The sequence below is a fragment of the Protopterus annectens genome, chromosome 6.part1 (genome assembly GCF_019279795.1).
Source record: "Protopterus annectens isolate FY-2018-M chromosome 6.part1, PAN1.0, whole genome shotgun sequence".
Lineage (NCBI taxonomy): Eukaryota > Metazoa > Chordata > Ceratodontiformes > Protopteridae > Protopterus > Protopterus annectens.
The window spans coordinates 379,018,566-379,040,700 of NC_056738.1; the positions used below are offsets into that span (position 1 = coordinate 379,018,566).

The 22,135-nt window shown below is 39.9% G+C and overlaps 1 protein-coding gene across 2 annotated transcripts in view; it reads right to left on the reverse strand.

Moving 5' to 3' along the window:
* The window catches only part of PLCB3 (phospholipase C beta 3), a 2,354,563-nt gene that overhangs the window by 522,941 nt on the left and 1,809,487 nt on the right, over nt 1-22,135 (reverse strand). For both annotated transcript variants that reach the window (XM_044075790.1, XM_044075791.1), the window contains exons 16-17: nt 7,201-7,268; nt 6,435-6,531 (exon numbers count right to left, since the gene is read on the reverse strand). In XM_044075790.1, coding sequence (XP_043931725.1) covers nt 6,435-6,531; nt 7,201-7,268 — 165 coding nt within the window. The remainder of the gene's footprint in view (nt 1-6,434; nt 6,532-7,200; nt 7,269-22,135) is intronic.

Consider the following 22,135-nt stretch of genomic DNA (forward strand, 5'->3'; position numbering starts at 1 on the left):
CCAGGGTCCGTAGAGGCTCCACCTTTGTGGAGTGGGACCACTGTTGCTGTACGCCATTCTGTGGGCACATATCCTGTAGTGAGGCTGAGATTGTATAGCTGTTTTGAGGGATTAGTTCCTCTTGGAGTTCATGTAGGACGCAACCTGGGACGCCATCTGGTCCCATGGAAGCAGTGTTTTTTGCTTTGGAGAGGGCAGCCTTCACCTGAGCATCAGAGATGTTTGGGAGGTGGCCCTCTGCCGGGATAGATACTTGCTCTTTTGGGGGGGAGGGGGTGGAGAAGTTTGCACTGAATCTATCTGCCAGGATATTGGCGATGTCTGTGGGTTCAGTGTATTTTTTGTCGTTTAGAATCAACTCAGAACAAGTCTGGGAGTTGCATCCCAGGTTCCTAACATAACTGAAAAAAGCCTTATGATTGTCTTTGGTGTCCTGTGCAATTTTTCTCTCAAAGCTGGCCTTGGAGGATTTTATGAGGGATCGTAATTTTTTGCTAGTACTGATCGGAGATGCCTTCCCTATTAGGGATTTTGCTCTATCATGTAGTAGCTTCCTCCTTCTGTTGTACAGTTTATTTATGGCAAAGGTCCACCAGACTGGACGCCTGCCTTTGGATAATTGGGTCTTGGTTTTGTTTGGGATAGCATGATCCATGCATTCCTGGAGATGTCCGTAGAATGCGTTTATATAGGATTCTGCAGTTTGGGCCATAGTTTCCACTGGCCCTGGGGCCTTGAAGGATTCCACTTCGGTTTTGAGAAGTGAGACGTTCGCTTTTGAGAAGTTTTTCACTGTGGTTTTCTGGGCTGGGGGTGGGGTCGGGATGTGGACATCCAGTGAAATTAATTTATGGTCTGATCTTACCAATGAGGGATATACTTCTGCCCTTGGGCCCCTGAGCAATGGTTTCTGGATCCACAACAGGATTTTTGAAAAGGAACGTGTGGGACTCAGGAACCCTGTAGTATCTGTCAGGTTTACTAGGAGCTGGAGGCAGGGAATCAGGGGCCATACTGGATTCCGAAAACACTTCAACAATGTCTAGTACAGGAGGTATAGCCAAAGGCCTATGCTGTGGTAGAAGTAGAAATCCCTAAGCCTGATTTCCCAGTGGAAATGCTCCCTTAAGGTATGTAAAGTTTCCCCAAAAGAAAAGTCCTCGGTGGGGAAAGCAGAGGGAATGGAATCCTCTGCATCAGAATCCTCATAAGTAGGTATGGACAAATCCAGGCCACTGGAAGAATTAGAAGAAACAGAGTCCTGATCATAAGATTCATAGTCAAGCTCAGTCCTAGGCTTCTTAGAACAGGAGGGGGGGGGTTGACTACCCCCGATTAGAGTAATAAGATCTTCAGCCATTTTGATCATCTGCTTCTTAGGCATAGGGGCCTAAACATGTGGCCTGGGCGTCATTTTTTTAGACATAGATCGAGATTTAGGCCTTAGAATAGAAGGTGGAGTTGGTTTAATATGCAAGTCTGTAGGCCTGAATACACCCTCAGAAGCTGGTGCCTGCACAGCAGCTCTGGATCCATCCAAGGTAGAGACATCCGCGGGTTCCATAGGTGAAGCATTTCGCGGCATACCGGACTCTGAATGGGTCTCAGTAGAGGCCTGCGAGTCAGAAGTAGCGGGTATCAGGGGCTACGAAACCGCCTCACTGAGTGCCTGCGAACTGGCGACTGGCTTAGGAGAAGCGTCGTCAGCAGTTTTGGACCAGAACGGCCTGTCTCTGTCTTTTTCTTTGCATTTTTTTGAAATTCCGGTAGTTGGATGGCTAACCAATGTCATTTCTGGATAATTAAACCAAGAACCGAAATATTTAGAGGCAAAAATGTACCAACGATGGATAGTGCACTGAGTAAATAAAGCACAAAACCAACAGCAAGGTACATCATGGTCAGGGCCTAGGCAAGGAATACAGTACAAATGAAAATCTTTATGAGGTATTTGCTTTCCACAAGTAATGCAATTATTAACTTTTACTGACATCGGTAAGGAGCAAGAAAAAGTTTCCCGAACGGGGTACTTAGCTTTAAGTTGAAGACTTCGGTTCTGAAACTCAAAAACAAAAATTTCAGGAGTCGGCCAACCGGCACTTGCGAACTGCTTCTGCTTCGGGCACCACACGGCAAGAAAGACTGATGTAATGGCGTCGGCTGCAAGTTTTATACCCCTGACGTCATGGAAGGGACAGCAACCGACACAGGACCCAAGATTTGTTAATCAGGCCGACTGAGGGCAACCTGCCAGCAGATTACCCAAATGTAATGACTGCAACAGTGAAACACGAAGAACATCTTAGGGTATAATCTGACAGCAGAATTCCTGCAGGTGCAAAAGCTGTGTAAAAGCCAAAGTGCTTTGGTGAAGTGGGGGTGAACAACAAATCTGCTGTTAACCTGACTCTTACATTTAAAGACAAATTTTATATTTTATGTATATATATATATATATATATATATATATATATATATATATATATATATATGCATGCACAAGAACTGTCCTTGGAAAAACACCCAGATCTTGATGTTTCTCCCTGTAGTAAAAACATGCAGTCAAGCCTGATGCACTTCATGGACCTTCCAATTTTATTGCCTAAATACACAGATGATTCAGTCTGTCATAAGGATATTACAGTATAATGCAGAAACTGTGTCAAAATATAGATACATACAGCACAGAATGCACAGTAATGACAAATGAAGTTAAGGCTGTGTAATTATCTTACCACAACAGTAGGTGTTTCAACAGATCACTACTGCAGTAGCTTAAGCTACATGGGAGGTATCCTGCCAAGACTGGACTGGCCGACCAGCTTCCAAAGTTTTAGGGCAACTTCCATGCACCATAGCCACTTCACTGCACAGTGGCACCAGGATTAAAATCAGTGTCTACGGTACAAAATCTTCAGAGCTTTCTTGCTTCAGAAACGCAAAGACTAGATCCCTGGCAGACAGATATGTTCTATAAAAAAAGGAAAGCATACATATCCACATTCTGGTCAAAGGCAAAATAAAAAAAAGAGGAATGAAGACAGGATGTGGTTACTGCAAAAGTGATCTATTTGAATAACTACTGCTATGGTTAAGATTAATTACACAACTATACTATGACCATAAGATCACTGTTGCAGTAGCCTAAGCTGTATGTGACAACCACCCCAGAGCTTAAGAAGACAGGGAAGAGAAAGAAGGTTGAAGAGTGTAGGAGCACCTGGAGAACAGTTCTCACAAAACCTGCTCTGGACCTAATGGACCTAAAAACTAATTTGTAGTGCTCAGTAAAGGTATGCAGAGCTACCAAGATGCTGCCTCTAAGTACATATACCTAGAGTCCACCCATTTCCAAAAAGCTACAAAAGCAGGCAAAGCCCTTGAGGAGTGGGCCCCGGACTTCGCTTGGAATTGTCTTATTACAGTGAGAATAATAAAAAGCAATAAGCATGGGATAACCATTCAAAAACTGTTTTGACACTAGTCATCCTATTCTACTGACTTCATAGGCATATACATGGCTGATCAGAAGCCCTGAAAGTTCTTGTCCTATTAATATAATATCCGCGTAAGTTGCCTGAGGACATCCAGTGTGTGTAAAATTCTTTCCCATTATTCTTTGGTTCTGGAAGAAAACATGGAGATGAATAACATGTCTCAATGTAAACTCAGAAACAACCTTAGGTACAAAGAAAGGATTTGTTCCCAAAATTACCTCACCTTTGTTAAAAACGAAATAGGAATGACTTGCCATACAAGCTAATAAACTCAGATACCCCTTCTTGCAGAAGTCAAAGTAATGAGTAACACTATTTTCCAAGAGCTTCTATCAGCCTCATGACCAGGTTTAAAAGGAAACCATAATATTCCTATTACATAGTTAAAATCTTAAGAAGGAGCTACTTATCTTCTATGTGGACAGATATGTTAACACCCATTTCAAACACGGTTTCACCCGAGATGTGGTAAAAACTGGGGAGGGATCATACCCTTCAACATCTAAGCATAAGAAATCTCATAAAAGCTATAAATAATAGGGGACAATGGCCCAAACCCAGGGATACTTTTTAAATATTGCTCTTATAAACTTAGAAAGTTGATAGCATAACAGTTTTTGCTATAGCATGCATTTTGTAAGAGTCATTATTTAATGACTTAACTTTTGAATGATTTGTCAGAAAACTACAAATTTTATGAGGAATAGACCAAAAATACGAAGCAGAAATCTGGACAGCTGAGAGGTATGGGAGGGATCTAAGGGCAGAAAAGCAGATATAGCCTAGAGATAAATCCCCAAAAAAAGAGTGAGAGGCCAAAGGCTAAATACTCGCACAAACCTACGAGTCTGAGCCTCCAAAAGGGTCCTGGTTCTTGAACTGGCACAAGCTAGAAGATGCTTTCCACTTACTTCATATGATTTTCTAGTAGCAGGTTAATTTGTCTACTTTCATAGCTGGTACACATCTTCAGAAAAAAAGGTATTATAACTTACTCTTGTGCTCAGTAGAAGGCTAATTGGAAATGACCAGCAGCAAATGGGCTGAGTTAGAGCGTGTGCGGCAAGCACTACATCAGGACAAATATGGACATCAATCAGCACATCAGGACAACCATACTAAGAAGCATACATATTGAGAGTTGGTGCTATGGCTACCTGGAAAATTGCTATGGGGATGTTCGGGTTAGGTCACACTACAAAATTGCTCTATAGCTGTCTCGAAGACACTTCTCCAAAAGGCTATTACTTCCCAAGCACATGAAGAGAATAGGTGAAAGTGTTCTCACTTGCTAGGAGAGAAGGGGTAATAAATTCATGTCAGAAAAAATTGATCAGCGGGTCAGCAGACATGAGTGAAAAGAGGATATATGAAAGAGAGCTTTTGGATACCATGATTAAAAATATTCAGTTTTGCAAGACAGCATGCTACTGCCAAATACTCGGGGATTAAGAGACTCATCACAAAAGGTTTCTCCTCTAGAAAAAAGAAGGTCATTGTTCCTCTCTACTCATCCCTCATCAGACCAATTATAGAGTACAATGCTCCGTTTGGCATGTATCTCACAAGACACCTACAACAATTGGAAAGACCACAGAAATACCTCACTAAGAGGATTACCAGCCTCAAACAGATGCCATATGCAGACTGTCTCAAAAAACTACAGCTCTACTCTGTCGCATATCGCCTACTCAGAGGCAATCTCTGCCTAACATACAAAGCTATGTCAAACCCAGAGCTGTTGGACATGCTACACTTAAAGAAATCCCACTCTCTCCGAACCATACGCTCCAGGGACCTAAATCTTGTCATCACAAGAAACAAAACATGCTGGAGGGATAGATTCCTGTCCCAGATACTTCCCATACTCTGGAACTACCCATTCATGTCAAGCAAAGCTGCTCACTGGCCCTCTAAGAAAAACCTTGACGACTGGATGGGAAATAGAAAATTCACCCCGGGGATCACTTCTGTGGCACTGCTTGACAGCGGCACAGGAAAATAATTTTCTTGGGTGGTGAAAGCCAGGGAACCTTTTTGGCTAGGCTTATATAGGCCCCAGGGCCGATAGCCTAGTACCTACCCATGAACTTATAATGAATTTCTTTCTACTAGCACAAGTAAATCCAAACTGTTTTTTTTTTTTTATTTCACTTGCTTGTTAAACTGAACATGTACAGTGGTTGAAGCTTATTTATATAACAATTTTGATGGCACACTGAATACTACTCAGCCAACTCTGGATACAATCAAATCACTTTCCACAGAGAAAGTACATGCACATGCCAAAACATTTCTGTGGTTAATTTATGGGACCATAAAAATGGCACCAAATACATATTTTAAGAGCATAAGCACTAGGTAGTGAAATCTTTAAAAAGTTCTACATTTTTTAAAATAAATAATCTTTGGAAAAGAAGTTTCTCAGATCTGTAGTGACCCTGCGGACAAAACTAGCTGACATACAAAGGAATATGGAGACAAGCCATTATATTTTAAAAAGACTCCTTTAGGGTTAAAATAAGCATATTCTGATAAGGAAGAGTGTGCAAAACCAAGATATTTCACAGAGTCAAAAACTGAAATACCATGCAAAACATTTCCAATAGCCTATAACATGACTGTATTGCCATTAACACATTTATTTAAAATTAAATTCTGTAAATTTTACATAATTATGTCAGTTTTATTTCCAGGTAACACTGAAAACACTCTAGGACATTAAGTTAAGGATTGCTTATCCAAAAACAAACTGGCAAAATGTCACTGTTGGCTAAAAAGAATATTGTAAAAAAAAATCATCTGTGAGAATTTCAATAATTAAATCATTTACTTTGTGTTTGTGCATTAAATAAAGCATCTATAAAAAGACCATTTATAAAAACAACAACATGGACAAAGTTTCCAACATTGACAACAAATGATTATGTAACTTACTGTTTGCTACCTCGAAGGACACAAATTTGACAGGTTCAATGTAGTTTACCAAATTAGACATTTCCTCTGTAGCATTTACTTCACTACTGGCTGTACCCTGGAAAGAAAAAAACGGAGGGTGGTCAAGAAAATTACAGTCCCATCAAACTCCAAAACTGACGTCTGGTAAAAGAATGTCATAAAATGCCACCACTACTGCACACTGTTAGGTCTTCAAAACCTAGTGAGCAGCATGCTGCAGATGTGTTGTAAAAAAGTAGCTTTCTGCTTATCTTGTTCAACCAAAGTCATTTTATTAAACCTTGAGTAAATTCTTAACCTCATTTAAGTTACAGCAGACAGAACTGTGTTCACATGTGGTCTACTCTTCAAGTACTATCAGCATGAATGGGAGAAGGCAGTCCACAGAAGTATGGATGCAAGGTGTGGGTAACACTGCAGCACTATCTTGATGTCATTGTTAGAAGTACCAGTGGAGAATTTGCTGAATCACAATTTAATAAAGCCATGACACTAAAATGGGTTTTCCAAAACACCTACAACTTGTCAGTGGATAACACAGACCCCCACCTTAACATACCAAAACAGTGATTAGACCACCCCACTAGAAGTTATGTTGTTTTGGAGCACATTTGAATGCACTTTGTAAGCAAAGCCTTGACTAGCCCTACACTAAAAGTTTAAAATGCTCTTTTATCTTGTACTTCAGTCATGTGAATACAGCATTATGTTACAGAATTTATAAAGAAAAATAAACAATATACACCTCATCAGAAGTATGCTTTTTTGACTCTGGTGGTTCCTCTTCCTCTTCTTCATCACTTTCTGCCACATCTGACCACAGGAAAAAAAAAAGAAATCAGTATTTTCTCAAACACAGTTTAGTACAGCGTCTTTCTGGTAAAATGATGTATAATATCAGTTAGCCGACAGCAGGACTTAATATGTATTCTGCGAGGGCCCATACACATTCTAATTACAAAGTAATGGCACAAAGTGACATAAAGCAATGGTGTCCAGTCCTAAATGTACAAACCGAACAAGGAGCCTTCAAAACCTGGAACTGCAGGTAATTTATGGCAATGTATAGTAGCCAGTATTTTCAATAGATATGCAAGTTATTGCAACAATAAGAAAAAGATATGGATGTAATTACACTAAGATTTACTCACGGAAAGTAAGGTTGGAGTTCAAGAAAGGTATGGGTAAACCAACATCCTGACATGGTACACATGCAGTATCCAAAAGCTGCAGACTAAAAACCTTATACAGATATGTAGTCATCATGTTATACAAGCTAAAACTTCTAAATTAGCACTTCAATTATGGAAAGCTTTAACCAGTTCTTTAGTAGAGACTTAACTTTGTGATTCTTGTATTAAATCTGTAGCAAGGTCTGTTTTCTTACAGACCAAAACTGAAGCATCAGTTTTATATCCTTATTCAAGGAAGTCACGCGCAGTTGAATGGTAAACCAATTCAGATAATAAAACACCTGTAAAAGACTTCCTGAGTTAGTTTTACAGGTGCTCAATATACATTGTACAACTGGATTTTTACTGAAAGATATTCTAAAAGAGAATTTTGGACCTACTTCCAGTAATGGCTCAGTACTGTGTAGAGCTGACAAGTTACGCAACTCTACAGTAGATTACGTTAATCAAACTTCAAAGCCTGCTGCACACTGAGCAATAGGTTGACTATTGTGTGTTAGCTTGAAAACAAAAATAGTTTAAAAAGCCAGAAAAAATTACGTATTTGAGTACAATTCAGTTACTGGCTAATAATTATACTAACAGGATGTCAGTATAATAAACTGTAGAAAGTAAGAGAAAATGTACCAAAAAAAATGAACAAAAAGCTCTAGGATGAGAAGAACATTGCAGCTGTTCAGCTTTAGTACAAGAGATGGCTTCTGATAATTAAGAAGAAAACAATAAATGGGTCTATATTGAAACACTGAATGCTTAAAACAGCAAACAATGTTTCATCGACCCTTTTTCAGCGAAAGCTGAAAATGTCGACACCTCAGAACAGTGATTTCTTTCCTAGGGAAAGAAACTGCTGTTCCAACCAAAAAAAAAAAAAAAAAAAAAAAACAGTAAACACTTCCAAACACATACATACCTTAACCCTAATTCTACCCCCCCAAAAAAAAGTAAACCGCTGAAAACCACATGCACGTAACTCAACCATGCATCTAACGCAAAAAAAAAAGTAAACATTTCAAAATGCACTTACCTTAACCCGCACCCTAACCCTAAGGTCAGTAACTATTGCACATTTATGTAAACAGTTCCAAACACATACACACTTACCTTAACCCTAATTCTACCCCCAAAAACAAAAGTAAACAGTTTAAAACACTTATGCACTTCACTAAACCAGACATCTAACGTAAAAAAAAAAAAAAAAAAAAAAAAAAAAAAAAAAAAAAAACAGTAAACACTTTCACACATATGCCAAAAGAAAATAGAGCAATTCCACCAAGGCATTACTCCACTGGTATTTTCCACACGAACAAGCTTTATTAAAACACACTTTCTTCAGAATAAAACCATGAACGCTGTTTATCACCACAGATGCGTTTTCGTCCTCTGACTTCCTCAGATGAAACAGAAATGCATACCTTTTACAATTCTTCCCCTAAAATACCCTCCACTTAATTAATATTGCTATCCAATTGGTGTATATTCTTATGTGGTCACATGTACTTAATAGATGTTCAGCCCTATAAAACTTTTTTAAAATTCCTTTAAACCAGTTCTTTAAAACAGTTCTAAACACATACATACATATATAAATATCAAAATATCCACAACACCTTCTCTAATCTCTAATAGATATAAATATATAAATATAAATAAATATAAATACAAATACAGTTTAGTTTTATACATGTTAAAAACCTTATAAAACAAACTTTTCTTCCATACAGTAGCATCATCTTGTGTCCAAAGAAATGATTAAAATCCTATACAGGTGCTTTTTAGATAAATGGTTCAAACAGTAATATAGTAAAAGACGTACATTTTCTTTTTTCTCTTTTTGAACCAGAATAAATTACTGCACATACACTTTTGATGTTGCAGTCCTTAGCTTTGTCCTAAGCTAAGTAATATTACATTTTTAAAAGAAAACAAAAAATTATATTTATAAAGCTAATGTACATAAAGGGATACATTTTTCCAGAGTCACTAGAGCTTTGCAGCCCTTAACTTTAACACTGGGGCAAGAGAGACTGCATCATTCAGACCTGGAAATCTAGTAGCTTCCAGGGATAGTTGCCACAGTAGTTCTTTGTATTCAATGGAAGTCTCCCATGGACCTCCTCTTATGTCCTTTGGAATTACTTTCAATACAAAGAATTTGAATTTACCTTCTCGGCAGTTTATTATGCGTATGTAAAGAGCATTCTTGGTACATTTTGTTCTAATTTCATAGTTATGCTCACAGATTATGTTTCACTTTCTTTCTGATTTACCTACATAGAATGCTTCACAATGGTCACAAAGCCCTATGTACACTATACCACTAGTGTCACAATTCGCATAGTCCCTACTACTAATAACTCTATCCCTACTGCTAACCAGAATAGTGTCCCTCATGTAAATATATGGATACTGGGCGCATCGTCCGCATTTAAAGGTCCCTACTTTTCCCTCTTTACATTTAAGGCCATCTTTTTTACCTTCTAATATAGCCTTTAGACTTCTACCCCTTCTGTATGTGCATCTTAAAGGGTTATCAAAAATCCCCTCCAAGTCTGATAGTTCGTTCACCAAATCTATTCTATTCCTCTTCTAACAATTTTCTTAGTCTTACTGCGTCTCCATTATAATCTGTCACAAAATTTCTTTCACTTTCAAAATTCACTGTTTTAACCTTTTCCTTACTAAGCCCTGTTTTGTCCCCTAAAATGGGTTTAAATCTATCCTGCCTTCCTTCTCTAACTTCTTTTTCTTTGTTTTTTATAAATTCGTTGGGGTAACCTCTTTCTATAAACATTTCACTCAATGTTTTGCATTCTACCTCAAAATCACATTCTCTGAATGTCATACGACTACAGCTAACATATTGTCCCTTAACAATTCCTTTTTTCTGATGTATGGGGTGCGCACTATTGTGCGCTAAATATGAATTTAAGAAAGTTTCTTTCCGATAAATCGTTGAACTAAAAATACCTTCACATTTCTTAATAGAAATGTCCAGATATTCCAATTCATCCTGATTAATCTTGTATAAAACTAAACTGTATTTGTATTTATATTTATTTATATCTATTAGAGTTTAGAGAAGGTATTGTGGATATTTTGATATTTATATATTTACATAGGTATGTATCTGTTTAGAACTGTTTTAAAGGACTGGTTTAAAGGAATTTTAAAAAAAAGTTTTATAGGGCTGAACATCTATTAAGTACATGTGACCACATTAAGAATATACACCAATTGGATAGCAGTATTAATTAAGTGGAGGGTATTTTAGGGGAAGAATTGTAAAAGGTATGTATTTCTGTTTCATCTGAGGAAGTAATTAAAGGACGAAAACGTATCTGTGGTGATAACAGCGTTTATGGTTTTATTCTGAAGAAAGTGTGTTTTAATAAAGCTTGTTCGTGTGGAAAATACCAGTGGAGTCGTGCCTTGGTGGAATTGCTCTATTTTCTTTTGATTTTGGCTGCTTTTATTGAGCAATTTATTTTCCTGTTCGTTTTGGCTGTTGGTTTCATACATATGCACTTACCTTAACCCGCACCCTAACCCTAAGGTCAGTAACTGTTGCACATTTACGCTCGGGAGCTTATCAGACAAGGGACCACACTACAGTGCAGAACACGGCAAAGCAACGAAGCGGTCAAGTGACTTTTTTCCCAGAGAAAGAATTCACTGAACAGCCACTTCGCTGTTTTGCCTGTTTGCTCTTTAGGTGCCGATGAAAACGCATTCGACAAAATGCATTTTTGTCATTCTAATGTGAACCCAATAAATCAAATGCACTCAAGAGGCATTTAAAAAAGTGAGACACTGGAGGAATATATAAAGTCAAACGAGAAGTATGGAAAAATAGAAGCTTTCAGTAGCTATTCAGATGAGCTGATAAAATGCCGAAATCAGAGGCTAAAATAAAGGAAAACTGGCAGAACACCAGACTTCTTAAGAGCTGTTTCAAAAATCAAAGACAGACAGACCATGCAGAAAAATATGCACATTTCCTGCCATGCCACATGTGGAAATGAACAGACATTAATTTTATGAAGGAGAAAGTTAGAGAACAGAATTATGATCCACAGCAGGATTTATTAAATGAGAGGACACATGTGCATGCTTCAAATCTGGCCATAAGAAAGCAGCCAAGAAAAGCTGCAATCACAGAAGAGCTGCTCCTGACAAAACTATATTAAGAATCATGGACACCAAACTGATTGTGGAAAATGATTATTTGTTGTACAAGAGGCAGAAGAGAAGCACGTTTACCCATCAATCAGGGAATGCCAAGAGGTAGGTGACAAATTCAAATTACCATATCCTACTGTCTTTAGAATATTCTTTCCTGGATAGTCAGACATTTTTGAATGCAGAACAGGCTAACAAACAGTGAGTCAGCAAGCTGAAGGCGACTCTCCTTCTCAACGTTCTAAGAATAATTAAAGATATAGAGAATTTTTATCATACAGACCTTCCCCATCAATCAAGAGCATCTTGGACATGAACCAGCAACTCTTTTTGAGAGGTCTAAATTATCAGGAAAAAGACCAGCAAATATTTAATGTGGATGTGGTTTATACACATGAATTGTCGTTCTGCGAGAAGTGGCTGGAAGACTGGAAAGCCTGCTGACTGTTAAAACTAGTGGAAGAACTTTAAAGCCTAAACTCCACTTTAGGTCCTTAATGTTTATAAGGACACTGATGGGACTGAAGAATTAACTGCGAGTGAAACATTTTTGTTTTTATTAATATTTATATAAAAATTCACAATGTAAATTGCATGTTATATTGTAAAGCAGCTCTGTATAACATGCAGAGATATTTAAATGTGAAATGGGAGGAGTTTTATCAGTGACTGCTGAATATGCTAATGACATTAAAGAAAGTATTTTTTCTTAATTGTTACATATCTGACCTTCACACTGTAATAAAGTCTGGAAAGAAGGAAGGTAAGGTTAATATAATGTTGTGATCTTGGACTGCTAGGGAGAAAAAAACATTGGTCATATTAAATGCAGAATTGAAAGATTATTTCACCTGTACTGAAGAGGAGTTATTTCTCGACTAATATCTTTAAGTTATAGACAAATTTGTTTTGAAGAATATGCTTTAAAACAAGAGAAATGTTTAAAACTGAGGAGTGAACAGTTATATGTGCACATGAATCCACCACAGCTGTATTACTTTAATGCATTAAATAAAATAGTGCATAAGTCTGTTTGTTTTTAGCAGTAGCCAATTTATTTTTCCTAAAGGCTAAAGTTAATGATTACTGAAAGCATGCAAGTTGTTTTCCATATATGGGATGAGAGGGGAACACACAGTAACCTGTGTACGCAGGAACAGAGGCTCTAACTATATGTTATGCACTTACCAGAAGGTTTGATTTTCCAATCTCTTTCCCGACACCAGAGCAGCAGAACTGGTTGTCTTGTCAACTTTTTGACTGGCATTGGCAATGAGACTCCTAACAATGTCAAGCTCCTCCCTGTCCCATAAGCCCCTGTTCTGAGCAGAAAACTGCAGATCAAGTAAAGGAAAAACAGCCACATCACTGCACTAACCATAAGGGTAAACACAACACAAAGCCTTAGAACCCCTAAGGAAAATTAGGAATTCCTACAGGTCCCTTAGACATGACCATTTGGAGGAGGAAGTTGAGCAGGTCTTTCCACGGCCCAAAAAGGGGCTAAATAACTGTAATGTTATAAGTACATAACTTAGATATTTTTCTGGAACAAACTGGACAGAGTCCCCAGAAAATATTTGAGAATGGTAGCACCAAATGTCATAGAAAGGGTGTTTTATAAAGTTTTGGTAAGTGTATGCAAGTTTGACCATGCAGTAGTTGTGATATCTTCCAACAGTATGTTTTGTAAAAAGGCAGTAGATGTGACCAAAGGTCTAAGAGTGCACTTTCAATACACAGGTCAACAGTTTACAAGTGTAAGAACAGCAATAAGCACTGCAGTTAGAAAACCAGTTAGAATGAGTAGATCTTAAGATACTTTGGACTTTTGAAAAAGGTCCACATTTAGGGTTGGGTGGTGAAAGAGCACATCCAGTTCCATGCCTGCAGGAAAGGCAGTATGGACTGTACTATGACCATCTGGAATTACTTCTTCACAAATTACTTCAGTTAACTTAGGTCAAGTTTGAGACTGATGTCATTTGTCTTTTTGGGCATCAATAAAATCTGAAGTAGAACCCAGACCCTTTCTGGTCTGGTGGGACTTCTTGAATGTCTCTTTGGTAGATGGATTATGACTTCCTTCAAAGCTGATCTCTTGTCAGTGTGGAACTTTTCAGGGATGTGAAAGCATGCATCTAGACATTTCCAAAAAGGGAATAGAATACCCTCTAGATAGGATTTCCCTAACCCACTTGTCAAGTGTGACAGGCAAACATGTCAGTTCTTGGAGGGAAAGGCTTCCTCCAACTGCCTTGAGAGGTGGACAGTCAGACAACCTTTCAGGACTTGTACTGGCAGGATCCTCAAGAAGATCCTCTAAAGCATTGATGGTTTGGGCCAACTCTCACTCTAGGGTGGTGGCTAGACTGGAACTCCCCACTACCACAGAAACTCCGGTCATTCTATCTGTTCTAGGGATATTAGGACTTGCTGATGCACAAGTTTTTGTCACATTTTTGATTCCTCTGAAAGGTCTTCAGTGAAGTTAAATATTTAACAGCTGTGTGTGTTTTGCCCTCTTTCTCACACTGCAGCAGCTTCTCAACCACATTCTGCCTAAATAAAGAGGTGTCATCAAAATGGTGCACTGATGAGTTCCACCTTAAAGTGCTCAGCAACATCAATTAGGTGCACTCAGGTTTGCCTCCTCAGGACCATTTCAGAGGCTATCACATTATGCATCAAATGCATACTTGGTGAAGAGATCAAACTTATTGTTGTCACTTAAGTTTCCAATTCTGTTTTTACATCACCGGTGGCCAGCTGTTTCAGAGTGGCAGTTTTTTTGGACAAATCTCTCTGAAATCTAACCACATGAACTGTGTACTTCAAGATTAAGTAAAAAGGTACTGGACGCATACACTTGTTTCCCTAGACTAGCCATTATCTTAGGCTCTCTGTTCAAGGGATGAATAGCCTGAGCATCCTCGGAGACATCATCTGAGTTGCAGCAGAAGCCATTATGGAATCCACAACAAGTCCCTTATTCCAATGTTCTCTTTGGGAGGTCCAAAGCACTCTATTGGGTTTGTGGGTTAAGTATGGCCTCCTCCACGCCTGGTTCTTTCCAGGTTTTGGGGCATGTCACATCCATTACCTTGTCTAGAGGGGGTGGCAATATCTAGGCCACTGTGGGAGAAGACCTGCAGGCCTACAAAATCTCTTCCTCTGAGGTGGAGGAGGGGTCTATGGGCCAGAATCCCCACTGTCCAATAATTTCCAGGATCTCACCAAATGTGGTATCTTCTGGATGACACTTGTGTGAAACCTCCTTTCATACAGATCTGTATCGAGACAGGGGAGTCAATGTACTTTCGCTTACATTGCCCCTTTCGAGGGGTGGAGTTGCTAGGGGTAGAGTCATAAAAATTGTCCTGGGAAGAGGGAGGCCTGGAACTCAGCAAAGCGGGCTTACGTCGTCTTCTGTCCTGTTGGAACATACTTAATGAACTGAAGAGTCCAGCTTCAAAGGTGTCTTGAGGCATAATCGGAGCCTGCACTCATCCTTGCAAAGTTCAATATTATAGATCTCCCGAGGGTCACTGGTTACACTGAAATAATCAGTCCCAAAACACTCAGCACTGGTATCACTGAGGTGACACTGACTCTGATGGTCAGCACTGAAGGCTCCAGAGCCAATATAATACTAGATGATGTTGGTACCAAGGGACTGAATATAAAGCATTCTGACATTAAATGTCCTCAACAACATAAGGGTTAATTGTTGGCACTGAGTGCTTAACACCAAACACCTCAGCTCTACTAGTGACAAGGATGACACAGAGGAAAAGTAGAGTTGTGTACACTTAACATAAATGTAGATGTTCGAGTGTATTCACTGTTGTAGTCATCACATTTGGGTTATCTGCCTGCAGTAGCCCTCACTCGGCCTGATTAAAAAAGTCTTGGGTCCTACGTCAGTTGCGGTCTCCTCTTCCTCGTCAGGTCTTCAAGGGTATAAAACATGCAGTTGACATCATTACATCAGTTTTTCTTGTTCCAGATGTCAGGTGCCCCCCTAATGGGAAGCAATTAAATCTATAAATATACAAGGTTATACCTCAAACAAAAAAGCAAATACACCAAAAAGCTTTTAAGCATTGAAAAGGAAAGAAGAGGTACAGCCAAACGAAGTTAGGGGGCTGGAGGGAGGGTAACCAGGACTGCAACAGTGAATACACTCGAACATCTACATGTATGATGTGTACACAACTGTACTATGTTCTTCATGTTTTACTGTTGCAGTCATCACGTTTGGGTAGATTGCCAAAGCCAAGGATGGGAGGAGGAATTTAGAAAGCATTAAGACCAGCTATAAGGCCCTGCAAGACTGCAGTGGCAAAGCCATCTCTGGATTTAGAGGACAATTGGCAAATAGTAATGCTTGCTGAAAGTATGTACAGAACTCCAGGTAGCAGCTTCTAGGATGTCCCTGGTAGGTACAGAAAGGCTGTAGAGGTAGACGCAGCCCTGGTTGAGTGGGGTCTGATCCCCTGCGGGATAGGTTTTTCATGGTGTTTATAGCAGAAATTAATGCAATGGCCTATCCATTTGGAGATGGTTTGCTTTGAAATAGCCCTCCCCTCTGTCTCTGCAGCAAATGTCACCAGCAGTTGTTCAGATTTCCTTTGAGGTTTAGTCCTGTCCAAGTAGAATCTAAGTTGTCTGTGCACATCTAAGGAGTGCAGTATCCGTTCCCCTTTGTTCTGTGGATTATTAAAGAAGGTTGGCAAATGAATGGACTGATCAGGGCCACGCTGGATACCACCTTTGGCATGAAAGAGGGATTGGTCCCGAGGGACACCCTGTCCGCATGAATGATGATGTAAGGCTCCACTGCCATAATGGCCTGTAATTCAGATACCCTTCTTGCTGAAGTGATTGTTAAAAGGAAAGCTGTTTTCCAAGAAAGGAATTTTAAATCTGCAGTAGCAGCTGGCTCGAAAGGAGGGAGGGTGAGTTTCTCCAATACAAAGTTAAGGTCCCATGGAGGAGTTGGAGCTCTCATGGGTGGTCTTAAATTTTTGGCCCCTATGAGGAACTGCTTGAGCAGTGAATGAGAGAAGAGGGGAGGTTCTGTGTTACAATGAGCTGAAATGGCTGAGGTGTGAATTTTTATTGAGGAAAAAGACAGGCCCTTGTGAAGCATCTCAGTTAAGTATTGTAAAATCTAAGGTAAATTGGGCACTGCTGTGCTCATCCCTTGAGTTTGGTTGCAGGCACAGAATCTTTTCCATTTTTCACCATAAAATTTTCTAGTACTAGGCCTCTTTGCCTCTAAAATGATATCCATCACTGGTTTACTGAGGGATGGTAAGGGAGAGATTAGGTAATTAGCCAGGCTGCTAGGTTCAGTGTTTGAAGATGAGGGAGCAGAATCTGGTTCTCCTGCTGAGCCAGCAGGGTAAGAGTCTGAGGCAAGTGCCATGGGGCCAACAGTGACACATTGCGCAGGAGGGGGTACCAGTGTTGGCATGGCCAGTCTGGTGCAATCAAAATCATCCTTGGTTTGTCTTGTTTGATCTTTAGTAGTGCAAAGAAAACAGCAGACTTATCTCACACTTTGTGTAACTTTGGTAAAATAAAAAGAAAACCGCAAGTGATAATGGAGCACTATACCACACAAAATGAACTTTAATCCACTGGTTTAGCGCTTTCAGCCCAAGAATTAGGCCTTCATCAGAACAAAGTGTTAAAAAACTGTCTTATTTTTATACCATCATCAATACATATCACACCAATCAAATCTCATTTTACTTAAACTTAATGTACAAACTGTTTAAAATGTGTTTAAATAAAAATGCATTTTAAATAAAGCACACATTTCTAACAAACATATAAACTATATACATTTGTTGTAATAAGCTTTTATTTTCAACACAGCTTTATAGTTGACACCATTGTTCAGCCCTGGTGCCCTGCATGCATCTAATAAAACCTGCCATTTAAACTCTCTAAAATCTAGTTCCCCATCTCTGTCGCCATTAAAGCCCAATGGAACATGATCTATAACTGTAAAAAGAAACTTAACACTGTTATTGCTACTCACACAGTTTAAAGTGTGCTTGTAAAGAGCATTATCTATTTTTTTCTTTTTGATGGCATAATAGTTGCCTATTGGTTTTCCCAATATAGAATGAAGAACAGGTGGAGCATTTTGCCATGTACACCACAAATGTAGATTTACAATTAAAAATGCCTGGAATGTGCCACATTTTGTTCTGAGCTGCAACATTAAAATATGCTCCCTCTGAAATGTAAAGTAAATTTAAATGTACCTATGTTGCCTTGAGGCTTTTTTCTTTGCCCCCTTTCTAACATTACTTTGAAATTCCTTCCTCTTGTATTAACAAACATGGGGGCTTCTCCTACTACCATCTGAAGATCACTATTTGAAACTAATATTCTCCAGTTGTTGGACACTATGTTTTTAATTTCTTTACTAAGGTAAAGGTTAACAACATGGATGTTACCCAATCCTTGTTTCGTCTGTTTCCACTAAGCTCCTCCCTTTCACTTGTACTAATAATGTCTTGGACTATTTTAGAAGGGTACCCTCTTGGGCTGAAAGTGCTAAACCAGTGGATTAAAGTTCATTTTGTGTGACATAGTGCACTATCATCACTTGTGGTTTTCTTTTTATTGATCTTTAGTAGTACTTTGGAGAGCAGAGGAGGAAAGGTATAAACTGTTTTTCCAGCTGAAGGACAGAGCATCCACTTTCCAAGCTTGTCTGTGGGGAGACCTTGGGCAAAATTTATCCATTTGATAGTTCTGGGGGGGGGGGGCAAACAGGTCTATATCTGGGCTCAGCATATTAAAAATCCTTGGTTCCAGTTTCCACTCGTGTGGGTCCATGAGATTTCTGCTTAGTCCATCTGCCAGTGTATTTAGTTTTCCTGGCAGGAATTGAGCTTGTAGACGCACTTGGTAGCTCAAGGCTGTGTTCCACAATGCCATTGCTAGTCTGCAGAGGGAGTAAGAATGTGTACCCCCCTGCTTGTTTATGTACCACATAACAGTGGTGTTGTCCGTCTTTACCATTAATTGTCCTGGAAGAATGTGGTCCTTGAAGGCTGTCAAAGTATTCTGTACAGCTAACATTTCTTTTAGATTGATGTGCAGGTGCATTTGACTTGGGTTCCATTTGCCCTGAATACACTTCCCTGTCAGGTGCGCCCCCCATGCATAGTCTGATGAATCTGTTGTTAGGGTTTGGGCGGCAGGGGGTAGTGTGAATGGTAGTCCCTTGTTTTGGTGGTAGGCCTCTGCCCACCAAAGGAACTCTAGGCGTAGGCAAGTTATGATAGCAATCACTGCTTCTAGATCTTGAGAATGTTGACACCATAGGCTTTTTAGATACCATTGTAGTTTCCTCATATGCAGTCTTGCATATGGAATTACAAGAATGTAGGAAGCCCCCCAAGGCTTGTAGTATTTGCCTTGCAGATAGCAGGGTTTTTGTGGCCACTTGTTTGAAGTACGTTGTCAAGTGAATTTGTTTCTCTGGCGTGAGGAAAGCCATCTGGGAAGTTGTATTCAAGCTTGTTCCCAGGAATATAATTTGTTGACAGGGTACCAGGTATGACTTATTTTCGTTTATGGTGTACCCCAGACAAGTTAGCACCCTTTGTACAAACGCCAGATGATTCAAAAGTATGTCCTGGCTTTCTGCCTGAATTAGACAATCGTCCAGGTATGGGTACATTTGAATATTTCTTTGCCTGCAAAATTCAATGACTGGAGCTAGGCACTTTGTGAATACCCTGGGCGGAGAAGATAAGCCAAAGGGCAGTGCAGAGAACTGATAGTGCATGTAGCCTGCTTTGAAGTGTAGGCATCTTCTGCAAGATTCCCTGATTGGGATGTGCAGCTATGCTTCCTTTAAATCTAGTGTTGCCAACCAGGCATCTTTGCCTAGCATAGGAAGCAAATGGTGAAGAGTCAGCATCTTGAATTTTGGAATCACCAAAAAGGTGTTTAGAGTAGGCAGGTCCAGGATAGGACGCCATGAATTGTCTTTTCTGGGTACTAGGAAAAGTCTCGAGTAGAAACCTTGTCCCTTTTCCTCTTCTGGTACCAACTGAATAGCCCCTATGCTTAAGAGAGAGAGTACTTGCTTTTGGGCCTCTGCCCACTGATTTGGAGGTAGATCCAGCCAACCGCTTGGAGTTGGTAATGTGTGGAAGTGAAATCTGTATCCTTGGGACACTATTTAAAACCCATTTGTCCTGGGTAATGAGTCCCCAGTTCTTTGCATGAAGTGCAATCTTTCCCCCCAAAGGGGTAGTTAGTTGAGAAGTGCTTGGAAGTTTTAAAAAGAAGTCATTGAGACAGATTACCATGTGGGGAGTTTTATTACTCTCAGATTTGGAAATGGAGGCCCCCCACTGCTTAGTCCTGTGTGTCCCCTGGGACTAAAGCCTGGATGCTCTGCTTGATCTGGGTTTGGACTGAGAAGGTCTGGAAGAGGCAGGAAAGGTCCAATTCTTAGAAGGCCAATGCCTTCCAAATCTCGGAGGTTGTACTTGTAAAAAATCTTTAATGGTTTGCATAGATTTAGCTTTTTCCTCCATCTTTTTAAGAACGTCTTCTGCCTTGTTGCCAAACAGGCGGTCCTGATTTAAGGGAGCATCCAGTAATTTCACTTTACCATAATCTCGCAAGGATTGCTCCTTAAGTCAAGCATGCCTTCTAAGTACAGACCCAGTTACAGCAGCCCTGCAAGATGCCTCTAATGAATCAAAACCATATTGCAACGTATGTTTACCAACTTGTTCAGCAGAATGCATCAAATCCTGTAAATCCTTACTTTCAGCACAATCAGGAATCAACATCATTTTCTGTTTAAACAATCCAATAATATGCTGCTGATACTTTAACATATGAAACTGGCAATTCAAGGCCCTAATGGCCAAAGTTGCAGAAGTGTATAACTTCTTACCCCTTCTATCCAGCGCCCTGGAGTCTCTATCAGAAGGGGTAGGATTTTTGGCAGTAGTAGCTTTAATGCCCTTGGGTCCCTGTGAAATGGTTTCATGATCTGCAATAAGATTTTTGAAAAGGAACTTGTGAGAGTCAGGAACCCTGTAATAGCTATCAGATTTTCTGGGAACAGGAGGTAAAGAGTCAGGGGCCATGCTAGATTCCAAAAAGGCATCATCAACAATGTCCAGTACAGGAGGTATAGCTAAAGGCCTGGGCTGGGGCAGGAGTAAGAAATTCCTAAGCCTCTTTTTAGAATCAGAGAAATCCTGACTTTCCCAACAAAAATGCTCCCTGAGAGTATGCAAGGTTTTACCAAGAGAGAAATCCTCTGGGGGGAAGCAGACGGAATAGAGTCCGCAGCATCAGAATCCTCATGGGTAGAGAAGGGTAAATCCTGGTCATCAGAGGAAACAGAAATTTCAGAATCCTGGTCAGAAGTATAATAAGCAAACTCAGTCCTAGGTCTCTTAGAGGGGGAAGGTTGGCTTCCCCTGATTAAAGTAATAAGGTCTTCTGTCATTCTTATCATTTGATTTTTAGGCATAGAGGCCTGACCATGTGGTCTGGGCATCAGGTTTCTAGGCATGGTTTGAATTTTAGGTCTTGAAGAAGAAGATGGCGTCGGTTTAACATGCAAGTCAGTAGGCCTGAATACACCCCCTCAGAAGCCGGTGCCTGCACAGCGGCTCCAGATCCATCCAAGGTAGAGACATCCGCAGGTTCCACAGCTGAAGTATCTCGCGGCATACCAGACTCCGAAGGGGTCTCAGTAGAGGCCTGCAAATCTGAAGTAGTGGGTATCAGGGGCTGTGAAAGTGCCTCACTGAGTACCAGCGCCTCGGCGGCCTGTCTCTGTCTTTATCTTTGCGTTTTTTCGGAATGTCAGTAGTCGGATGGCTTACAGAAGACATATCGGGATAATTAAACTGAGCACTAAAATATTTAGAAGTGAAAATATACCGACAGATAGTTCATGGTTTAAATAAGGCACAAAACTGACAGTGAGGTACGTAGTGGTCAGGGCCTAAGCAAGGAATACAGTACGAATGAATATCTTTATGAGGTATGTGATTTCCACAAGAAATGTAATTATTTACTTTTACTGACATCGGTTAAGAGCAAGAAAAAGGTTCCCCAACGGGGTACTTAGCTTTTAGTTGAAGACTTTGGTTCTGAAACTTGAAAATGAAAATTTCAGGAGTCGGTCGACCTGCACTTGTGAACTACTTCGAGTACCGCACGGCAAGAAATACTGATGTAATGACGTCGGCTGCATGTTTTATACCCATGACAAACCGACGTCACTTTAGA